Source organism: Myotis davidii, unplaced genomic scaffold, assembly GCF_000327345.1.
Source record: "Myotis davidii unplaced genomic scaffold, ASM32734v1 scaffold262, whole genome shotgun sequence".
In the NCBI taxonomy this organism is placed as follows: Eukaryota; Metazoa; Chordata; class Mammalia; order Chiroptera; family Vespertilionidae; genus Myotis; species Myotis davidii.
The window spans coordinates 732262-743947 of record NW_006293541.1 but is presented as its reverse complement, the minus strand read 5'-3'; the positions used below and the strand labels follow the sequence as shown (position 1 = coordinate 743947).

At 58.6% G+C, this 11686-nt stretch overlaps 1 protein-coding gene across 2 annotated transcripts in view; it reads right to left on the bottom strand.

Annotated features, from left to right (window-relative positions):
- PHACTR3 (phosphatase and actin regulator 3) overlaps positions 1–11686 on the bottom strand; it is a 104661-nt gene that overhangs the window by 53998 nt on the left and 38977 nt on the right. For both annotated transcript variants that reach the window (XM_006767245.2, XM_015566209.1), the window contains one exon: positions 3292–3453. In XM_006767245.2, the coding sequence (XP_006767308.1) occupies positions 3292–3453 (162 nt within the window). The remainder of the gene's footprint in view (positions 1–3291; positions 3454–11686) is intronic.

Below are 11686 nucleotides of genomic sequence, written 5' to 3'. Positions count from 1 at the left end.
CTGCTTTCTCCCAACCCATCAACCCTCCCCCTTCCACTCTCTCCACCCAGCTCAATCTCCACCATCCACCACAGCAGGTCCTCTGCCTGACTTCCTTTCCATTTAAATCCTGAAGAGCCCCATCTCTGATGGAGTCTCCATGATCGCACCCCTGCGGAGGTACCACACAGGCCCAGCCTCAGCCGCCTCAGGACCTCCCCCGAACCCCGCACGCAGCTCAGCCTCCGCCCTCAGTCTCTCTGCTTCACACCTCTCCTGGCTTTTTCCTGCTCCAGTTTCCCACCTCCCTCCTGCCATGCAGCCTCACCTCCAGGTTTACAGGGGAAACTGAGGCCATCAGACAGGGGCAATCCTGTCTCAAACATAAATCTACTGTCCCTGCACCCTTTGCTCCCTCCCTTCCTCCCTCCCTGATGTGAGAGGCAACCTCCTGTGCGCCCCTCGGACCCCAGGTGCCCAGGCCTGTGCAAGGCCCTGGCTGTTTCGTTTTTACAACCACCTGAGGATACTAATATCCGGGAACAACCTTTCAGAGTGAACCCTAAAATCAGAGTGGACCCACCCATCCACACATCCATGGGACCCCCTCAGGCAGGCAGGCGCGGAGTGCTGTCCGTGGTGCTGAAAGCATGTGCTGCGGACGGGGCAGGATCCCTGTGCTTAGGGAACGTCCACAGACTCTGGGAGCATGCGTGGTATGTCCCGTGGATCCCATTACTTATCACCATTTCTATTATTTTAATGTCCGTGCCGGAAGTGGCAAACCTCTCAGGCCAGGACCTTTCTCTTGTGAAGCTCGTGGAAATGGAGACATTGCCATAGAAGGGCTGGCCCTCCCACTGGCCTCGGAGCACAACCTGAGAAGGAACCCCCACCCCCCCCCGACTGCAGAAGGCAGCCTCGGCTCTGCCTCAGAGGGCAGGTTTCTAACGGCTCCACAGAGGTGTCCCACCCCACGAGCAGAGGTGGAATGCCGCCCCCCTTCTGCTCAGAAGGCCCTGGGACTCCACACACCAGCAACGCTCAAAGTCCTCCTCCAAAGCCTCTCCAGAAACCTAGTCTACACTCACTGCACAGAGACCCCGTGCTTCCTGACCTGCCTGAGGGGCTTGCCTCTCCTCCTCTCTCAGCCTGCATCTTCCTCTGCATCGCCTATGAGAGTGTGTGTAGCTACCATTATAGTTTGGAATCGTGTCGAAACTGAAATGTTAACACCCCTTAAAATCTCAAGTATGGGGGGAAAAAAACCTTAGAAGATAGAGCTCTGGGTATTCTCTGATTTGGGGAACCCTCCCTCAGGGCTGTCTCTGTCCTGCCCTGGCCAGCAGAGGGAGCTGCGCACCCACTGAACACTCAGCAAACCCCAGTGCAGGGCTCAGATCTAGACGTGAAGCCACAGATGCTCCCCTTCTCCCATCACCCTGGGAGGATGACCCCAGACTCAATAGCATGTCCCGCCCACAAAAAGATTCTTAGGAACAAATTTGTGCTCAACAAACCAAGTCTGCTCTGAAATCCATGCCCGAACCATCTGGATAGCAAGAGCGCCTGGGGTTAACGGGCCTTGATGGGAGCCGGCACATTCCTCAGAGCCCAACAAGCAGGAAGACCCTGCCACGGAGGAGCGCCAGGTGCCAGCAGCAGGCCGGGCAGCTGCCTCGCAGAGCAGCAGGCCGGGCAGCTGCCTCGCAGAGCAGCAGGCTCAGTGGCCGAGGGCAACGCTGAGTTAGGCCACGGGAATCCCACCAACCTCCACCCTGACTGAAGGCTGATGCCTGGGGGATGGCAGGACCCCGGTGCCCAAAGGGCCTCTGCAGGAGAGGCCAGGGTGTCCCACCAGCCACGACTCTTCAGACCCCAAACACATTGTTTCCCCACGTCAGGGTGAAACTGGAGAGGCACACCCAGCCCCTCTTGGTAGGTGCCTACAAAGGCTGAAGGGACACTGTGGGTGGGGCCATGGGGAGAAGCACAGGGAGAGCCTCACTGGGCCGGAGAAGGCAGCCGAGGACAGATGCTCGCCCGGCTGTGAAGCAGAAGACCTCACCATCCACAGAAGCCCTGGTGAGCCTGTCCTCGTGGCCTGGGCTTCCAACATCCCACAACTGCAGGGACACAGCTGAAGTTCTAGCCCTCACACTGTGCCTGCCATGTTTACAGCAGAAGCTTTACTGGGGGACAGGCTTCCTGCTCCACAGTGAAGTCTCCTGGGAGACACCTCCACAAACACTGCTAAGAGGTCAGAGAGCAGGGGGTGGTCACCTCAAAGCACCCACAGGTGTCTTTGCTGGGTTCGTGCTTGCCTTCCCCTCCATCATCTCCTTTGTCTCTCCTTTCTCAGCTGCCAATGACCCAGTCTATTCAATTAAACCAATGATCATCACCACTACAACCATCACCGCCATCACCACCACCACCACCACCATCACGATCACTGCCATCACCACCACCACTACCACAAGCACCATCATCACCATCACCACCATCTCACTACCATCACCACCACAATCACCATCACCGCCATCACCACCACCACCACCACCATCACGATCACTGCCATCACCACCACCACTACCACCAGCACCATCATCACCAGCACCATCACCACCATCACCGCCACCATCACCACCGCTATCACTACCACCACCACCATCTCCAGTAATCAGCACAGTTCCTGCCACACTGAGTGAGTCCTTCCCCTGAACAGGCCCCACCATTTGTCCCTGGAACAGAGGGAACCAATGAAGCTTGGAGCAGTGCAACAAGCACACCTGGCGGAGAAGTGGCGAGAAGCACCTCCCCACTGGAGGAGCTGGCATGCTGGGCTTCACCAGCAGCCACCCTGCCAGGGCACCACACGGCAGGCACTGAAGTCCTGTCTCTGACAGAGGCAGCCTCTGTGGAGGCTGCAACCTGTGGAGGATGCTGTGGGCCCCTCCACCTCCGTTCTGCCCTATGGTCATGGGCTCAACGACGTTGCTCCCACTGGACACTGGCTCCTTGGGGAAAAACTTCCGAAAGTTCCCAGTGAAGAAGCAAAGGTGTCCAGAGGAAGGTGCATGGTGGCCACCTGCGAGCATGTGAGCACTTCCATTTACTGGCTATGCCAGACTTGGGAGAACACAGTTTGAAAATGCTCCGGGAAACATTTAAACCCAACCGCATGGCAGAGTGTGGCGGACCTCGAGCCAGGCCGCGGTTGTGCCTTGAGGATAGCTCCTGATGGAGCCCGGGCCCAGGCCAATGGCCATCCTGGGAGCAGCTCCACCCCACATGGTCTCCAGCTGGTACCTGCATCCTCTGAGAGGGAGTCTGAGGACAGCGGCTCCTCCAGGGAAGCCTGGTCCGTCCCGGTGGCCGAGGGGGTTCCTGGCTGGGCATCTTCTGGAAACTGCTGCTTGGGAGTGGATGGCTCACTCTGTGTGGCTCGGTGGCCCATTCTGCTTTCAGCATCTGCAAGGAGATGCACTGTTAGCCTAGCCTGTCCTCCCTCCCTGCATGCTCTATATGTTTTCTGGTTAATCCTCACCTGAGGATATTTTTTCCATTGCTTTTTATCAGAGAGTAGAAGGGAGGGAGGGGAGATAGAAACATTGATGTGAGGGAGACACATCAACTGGTGGCCCCGGCGCATGCCTGAATGGGGGCAGGGTGGGAACCCATAATCGAGGTATGTATCCTTGACCTGGAATCAAACCTGCGACCATTTGGTGTCGATGCTCTAACCACTGAACAACTCTGGCCAGAGCTCTGCAGCTTTATCCCTGCCAAAGCCTTGCTGGGCATGTGCCTGCCTGGGCCTGGAATCCCTGCACACACCCTGTCTTCCTGAGGCAGCACCGAGCATCGCAACACCCCTCAGCCTCTGCAACCTGCCTGTGCCCTCTCACTCCGACACCGGTGGAGACTGGACAATGACCCCCACCCATGTCTGCACCTTTGGATGCCTCCCCCCTAACCCTGGACTCTGCCCCATGGCTTGCTTTGGTCAGTGGGACACCAGCAGGTTTGACACAACAGCGGCCTCAAAAGCGATGCGCACTCCTGCCTGCTGCTCCTTGTACTTGGCCCACCTCGAGGACACACCTGGCTAGGGCTGGGGGACGCATGGCTGGGGGGGCAGGGCTGAGCTGCCTCCATCCTGCCAGCCAAGGTCCACCCAGACAGGTGACAACAAATGCCCCCAGGGTCTGGGGTTGTTTGTTAGGTGACATTGTGGCTACAGGAACAGATTCACCCCCGCACCCCTGCCCCATGGGTCTCCACTACACAGTGTTTCTCACTACCCACTGTGCATCCGGCACCAGGCGGCCCCAGGAGGGCAGAGAGCAATAAGCCATGACCCTTACCCCTTTAACTCACATTCTGAGGCTCAAGAGCCCAGGAATGGGGTGGGGGGGGCTGCCAAGAACCGGGGCATTACAGAGCAGGGGTCCCAGAAGGATGACACCAGGCACCTAGCAGGGATGAGAGGAGGTCCTGGGCTCTCCTTGCTTGGGGCTCAGCTGTGGAGCCTTTGAGGGTCTGACCCCTGGCCCTTCAGGGTCACATCTTACTGATGAGGGGCCCGGCACTCAGGAACATAGTAACTGGTCCTGGTCCCACAGCCACAGGTAGCAGTCCAGGCTGGGAGACTCTGCAGCTGAAAACGTGCCCCATCTGAGACACACACCACAGTCCCTGTAGGACCCCCTCGTCCCCACAGCCGTGCCATCGGGCCATCGCAGTGCAGAGTGGCAGAGTGACCTGCACAGGTTCGCGCAGCCCGGAGGCAGCAGGGTGAGGACAGGGACGTTGGCCTGGACTGGGACTCGAGAGCATCCTGCAGGCTGCAAGCAATTGCCATTATCACTGTTGATGAGGGTTTTAAAAAAAATCCTCATTTGAGGATATGTGTTTGTTAATTTTAGGGGCGTGGGGGAAACATCGATGTGAGAGAGACTCATCAACCGGTTGCCTCCTGTACACGCCCTGACCGGGGAGCAAACCCGAAATCTAGGTTTGTCCCTGGTGGGGAATGGAACCCACGACCTCTCGTTGCACAGGATGATCCTCCAACCGAGCCACACGGCGGGCGACTGATGAGAGTGCTCGATGGGGAGGAGGTGGTGAGGGTCTGGTCACTAGGCCTAGGCCCACGTGCCCAGGTGATAACAACAGGCTCCCTTACAGGGCCTGCCCCACGCCCAGGGCACATTACCAGACCCATGCATGCAGCACACGAGGGATCTGAGCTGTGACACGGCTCATCACATCCCCTCCGCGGCACACCTGTCTCCTGGGGGAGGAGGCAGTCTGCAGATGTGGACTAGAATGCTCACATTGCACAGCCATGTCGCCTGACCGGGGTCCAGGCCAGGGGCCGGCAAGCTTTTCCTAGAAAGGGACAATCGTTTAGACTGTGGGCCATGTGCCATACGGTCCATGCTGCATTTTCTTCCTTGATTTTCACAAAAATCCTTTAAGTTTAAAAACCATTCTCTGCTCAGGGCCTTATAAAAACAGGCTATGGTTTGTGACCACAACTAGAGCTTGCCACGGACCTCTGACCCAGACAAGCGCCAGCAGGTCTCTTGCCTAGTGGACAAAACTTGATGTCACAGGCTCAAAACTCGCTCCTCGCCCCTCTCAGGACTGGCTTGTCATGCCTGACACACAGTTGTGACCGCCTCGCCGCCGGCTTGCTCGCTCGGTTGGGCCTCGGGAGGAAGAGAATGACAGCAGCACCAAGCGAGGGAGTGCGGCCGAGACGCGCCGGCATCGCAGCCCCGGGTCCCCGGGCCTCGTGCTTCCTGTGGGGCTGCCACCGCCGTTCCAGACACGGACACAAGTTTTAGAAGACGCGGACATTTGCTGCCACCACTGTCGTGCTGCTGTCACAATGACCCCTCTCCCTCCTCATCAACATCAGTGACAAGCCGGTCAGAACACTGGCCTGGGGGGCGCCACGGTCTCGGCCTCCGTAGGACTCAGCGGAGCTGCCACCAGCATGCAGGCCCGGCTGCCCCCGCTTCCAGCAGGCTCTGAGCTGCAGCTCAGCATCTTGTTCAATGAACAGTTTCAGTTCCCAAAATAGCCCTGGTGGCAGGGCGGTTGCTAGGAAACACTGGCTGGGGTAGGGGAGCTGTGGGCGGCCCTCTCCGGCCCCATTTCCACCGCCGCCCTTTCCCTTCTGAGGGCCACAGAGGGGAGCACGAGGCCAAGCCTGTGTCATCCAGAGGAGCCAGAGAGAGGGAGCATGCCGTGAACATGCCTGCACACACATGCACATAAACACACCCGCACAAGTGCACATGTGCACACACGTGTGCAGGCAAGCACCCACATCGAGAGCACACACATGCACACATCGGCCCTGGCATTCAGACTGACCCGCTGCCCCGGCCCAAGTCCCGAGGAAAGGGCCACGCATGTCGGGTCGCTGAACACAGCAGGGTGGCAGCTCCTCTCACAGCCCACGATGGAGTACGAAGCTGCCTAAGTTATTTAAGAAAATGCCACATGGACGTGAACAGGAAGATGGAGGACAGTGACCCGGGAACACGCAGTGTCTGGCGTGGAGACAGTGGGGGCTCCTGCCCTCACGCCCAGCATTTGGGCGGGCGGGTGGAGGGGCTGGGAGGCTGGCCAGCCCTCATGGCAACATGTGGCAGAGAACAGCCACAGCAGTGAAGACAGAAAAGGCACCTCCTCCCTCCCACACAGACCCAGTCCCATCCCATCTGTTCCACAAGCGCACAGGTGGCCCTGCCTGGGCTCACAGGGTCACCTGGCGTCCAGGAGCCAGAGCAGAGGGACCAGAGGGGTCACACACAGGGTGAGCAATATCATAAAACCACCCAACCCCCGTGAGTGTGGAAGGCAGACCGTGTCCTGGACACGTCTCCAGGGTCGGCTCCCACTGTTGCACTGGTGACTGCTGTGTGGGCAAACTCCAGGTTGACTTCCACCTGTGTGTGCACCGGGTGTGGGGCAGGTGTGCGTGAGGGCACGTGGGGGGTGCGTGTATCTGTGTGAGCACACCCCATGTATGTGCCACATGTGTGCATGTACCGTATGTCCATGTGCACCGTGTGTACCATATGTGTGCATGCACCACACGCCAATGATCACTGCGCACACTGCATGTATGTGCCACGTGTGCACGCACCACATGTGTGTCATGCATGTACCGTATGTCCATGTGCACCATGTACCACATGTGCGCACCGTTTGTGTGTGCATGCAACATGTGTGTAACATGTGCATGTGTGTGCCATGTGTGTGCATGCACTGCATGTCTATGTTCACTGTGTACGCAATGCATGTGGTCACACACCGTGTGTGCACACACACAGTGTGCATGTATGTGCACATGTGCAGGGCAGAGGGTCCCACCTCCCAGGCTTTGCCCTGGCCTTTGAAGCTCAAGTATGAGTTCTCGGGCTGCTTAAGGGCTCCAGGCAGCTCTGGGAGGGGCTGTGGCCTGAGCCTGTGGGGACTTCTCTGGGCCCCTCCATCACTGTCACCCACTCAGGCACCAGCCCTCTGCAGAGTCCTGGTGACAGCGCAGGGCCACAGGGGGTGCTCCTGGCTGCAGGAATGTCCTCCTGGTTAGGAGCAGGTGCTCGCCAATGAGCGATCCCTTAACCCAAACCCAGGAAACTATACCTGCTTCCTGGTGGCGGGGGTACTCACACCACAACTGCATCCGAGGAAGAGGAGGGGGTGCTGCCCTCCCACTTGGGGTTCCCACTCGGGGAGCCTCGGTGCTCACCGCCCACCATTCTGGGCTCAGGGAGATGCCACAGAATCCTACAACCCAGCAGGAGCCGTCACCCCAACACCAGCAAGAATTAGGGGTGTACAGGGCCTGGCCGAGCTTGACTCCACCCCCAGTGAGAAAAGGCATTTTCTGAGCAGGTGACAACAGAAAGAACAGGGCGAGGTGCCAACCCCAGGCACCTGCTGCATACGTGTCCCCAGGCCCTGTCACCACCTGAGGCCAGGAGAGGCTGAGAGAGCCTCCACTCCCTCCCTGACCACGCCCCTTCCAGAGGGAGCGCCTGGGACAGTCTCGCTGCAGGTCACCCCCGCCCACGGCTGCCCTGCTCCCACTGAGGCTTGGAGGTGCCTGTCCCCCAGCCCCGTTGCTGCCTGGGAACTCGAATTGTCTTGACTCTGACTGTGAGAGAGAGAAGGGGCAGAGGAGATAAGATTTTCTACTGGACTCAGACCGCCTTCCCTTTCCCGTTTCAGACCTCACTGCACCCACCCACCTTCTTCAGTTTCCTTCACGGGGCACCCGCTTCTTCCCACCATGGGCCCTGCTCCTCTGGGTAAAGACACCTCTGCCCGCCCCCTCCTCCCTCCCCCCCTCCCCCTCTCCCCGGGTCTTGGCTCCTCAACCTTGGCTGACAGTGCCAGGCGGCTTATGACACATGGCAGCCGCCCTACAGCACTTCAGTTCCGAGCTGCCCGGTGACCCTCGTGCGCAGCGCATGGAGAACCAGCTGGCCGGGGCCCTCACACTCTCCTAGGCCACGTGCCTGCCCTCACCACACTCACCTCAGCGGGGGCTTGGACATGGCAGGCATTTCACAAAGTGGCTCTCACAGCCCTTCCTGGTTCCCGACACCTGGGCCGAGTTACCAACACGGGCTGTTTCTCCCCATGCTCTGAGCTCTGGGAGGATGGTGCGAGCTCACCTGTGCCCTCGGCAGCGGGCACGCCGCTGCACATAGCAGGTGCCCCTCTCTGAAATGCTGTGAAAATGCAGTTTCAACTACCGAGGCAAGAGATGGCGCCACAGGCCCCTCTAGTTTCTGCTCCATAATCACTCCCAAGAGAGGAAGACTGGGCTGTGCTTGCCTGCACCTGGGCCCGAGTCCAGCCCACACCTGCTCCATGCCCGAGTGAAGAGGGGACTCCTCCCTTCACATGGTTGAAAAAATAACAAGAAATATAGTAGCCCTGGCCGGTTGCTCAGTGGTTATAGCACCAGCCCATGAACCAAAGGGTCATGGGTTTGATTCCCAGTCAAGGGCACATACCTGTGTTGCAGGTTTGATCCCTGACCCTGGTCCGGGGCAGGGGGCACGTGTGGGAGGCAGCCAATCGATGTGGCTTTCTCACACCAATGTTTCTCTCTCACTCAGGTGAGGATTAAAAATAAAGAAATGGAGTAGTTCATGAGCTATACAAAATTCAAATTTCAAAGTCCACAAATAAGGGAGTCCTGGCAGCCAGGCCCACGCTGAGACACATCACTGGCTTCTGCCTTTCAGTGCCGTCAGTAGCTGCCCTCTGGCCACGGCCCGAGAGCCTGAACTCTGCTATCGGATCCTCTGTGGGAAAGGTTGCCGGCCCGATGGAGCTGGAGGGGACACGGCACATCCACGAGGCCAGGAGCGCCTCCTCCGCGCAACACCGCGCGGCGGTCACCCCGACACTGGCTGCCGCCACAGTCAGCCCCATCGAGTCTGTTTTTAGCCGTCAAGCAAATGGTCACCAGACTCGGCGTTTAGGGGTAGCAAGCTGCCCTCTAGACGTTCTTTCCTCCTCATCACCTTCCTGTTCCTTCCAGGAGGCAACAACACACATGTGTATCTAGTCTTCATATGCCAGCAGCCACATCGTATAACTGATAAATAGGCCTTAACTCTGTTTTACCTAGAGGCCCGGTGCATGAAAATTCATGCACTGGAGTGGGGGTTCCCTCAGCCTGGCCTGCCCCCTCTCACAGCCTGGAGCCTCAGGGGTGGGAGGCAACCTGGTGATCAGGGGAAGGTGACACCCCATCACACCTCTGCTGCTGCCATTGCTGGAAGCACAAGCCTTGGCCAGCCCTGGTTAACTGAGCCTCGGGCAGCCCTGGGTGCTGGGAGGCTGAAGAAACTGGGGGGTTCCAGAGACAGATGTGTGCAAGACCGGGCCCGTGGGGCTGAGGGGACTGGGTGCCACCATCTTGTGGCTGAGGGTGCTGCCATCTTTGAGGGCGTGGCAGTCTATTAGCATATTCCTCCTTATTGGCTGTGGGTGCCAACATCTTTGAGGATGGGACAGTTAATTAGCATATTCCCTCCTTATTGGCTGTGGGTGCTCCCATCTTTGAGGGCAGGGCAGTCAATTAGCATATTCCCTCCTTATTGGCTGGGGGTGCTCCCATCTTTGAGGGCAGGGCAGTCAATTAGCATATTCCCTCCTTATTGGCTGTGGGTGCTCCCATCTTTGAGGGCAGGGCAGTCAATTAGCATATTCCCTCCTTATTGGCTGGGGGTGCTCCCATCTTTGAGGGCAGGGCAGTCAATTAGCATATTCCCTCCTTATTGGCTGGGGGTGCTCCCATCTTTGAGGGCAGGGCAGTCAAGTAGCATATTACCTCCTTATTGGCCGTGGGTGCTGCTATCTTTGAGGGCAGGGCAGTGAATTAGCATATTCCCTCCTTATTACATAGGATTTTCACTTCTCCAAGATACAAAGTAAGGCTGGTTGGCCACACATTCAAACTGCCTTGCTCTGTCCCATCAGATGCCTCGCTCAGCGGTGCCGGCCCTGCAGGTCTAAGAACAGCTTTCCTTTCACGTGCAAGTCTGAGGACCGCTGCCTCGTATGTGCCCAGGTGGGTTTGCCTGGAAACACATCATCAGAACACTTCCGTCTTTGAATCTAAAGTGACGACAAGCGGGAAGAGGAGTTTGATAGGACCCCCGCCCCCCCGCCAGGCCAGGCTCCTTCGGTCAGGACGGAGAGCCACCCAGCTCCTGAGAATGAGGTGTGTGACCCCTCCCTGAGCCCAGGGGTGTCAGAGGACCAGGGACCCCCGTCCGGGGCCTCAGGCCTTCTGGTGTCACAGAGAGAGGAAGACTAGGAACGCGGGAATCTCATGGATGAACGGTGCTATCCATAATGACTGATGTTTCTCAAAGATGCAAACACAGGTGGCCACACAGACTCTACCACGATGAAGGCCTCCAGACCGGGACTGACGGCATCTGGGCCCTTCGGCGGCGTGACCCTGGCGGCTGCCTCCGGACCCCTTAGTGCTACCTGCATGCCGGGGGAGGATGCACCGGCCCAGGATGCTGTGAGGACCAAAGGGATAAGGCGGCCCACTGCCCAGCGCAGCACCGGGCGTACTGTCAGGGGGGTCACAATGCTAGCGGCAGTGGTAGGTGGCAGTAAAAATAACTCGCCTGAGTCAAGGATCAGATGTGAACATGAAGTAACAGAGCCACTGCTACCCCTTCAAGGAGGAGCCACAGCAAAACCCCACCGCTCAGAGGGGAGCCTCAGCCTCCCAGGGGAGGGGACTGCTCTTAGCTGTGCTCTCAGAGGCCTGGGGCCCACCCATGGGTCCGGACTCCGGGAATCCTGCAGCCATGGAGCCCACGCAGGTCCAGCAGCCACAGGAGGACACCAGACTTCTCCAATTTCCACTCCACCCGACGGGCTTCCTGGGCCCACGAGAGGCACCCACTTCTGTGTTCCTGGGCTCAGCACTGCCACTTACCCTGCCCCCACTCAACCTGTCCCCCATTCTCCCTGTCCCCACTCACCCTACTCCTAGTTACCATGCCCCCCACCTGCCCTGTCCTCACTTATCCTGTCCCCCACTCACCCTGTCCCCCACTCTCCCTGTCCCCACTTACCCTGCCCCCACTCATCCTGTCCCCACTCACCCTGCCCCCCACTCACCCTGTCCCCC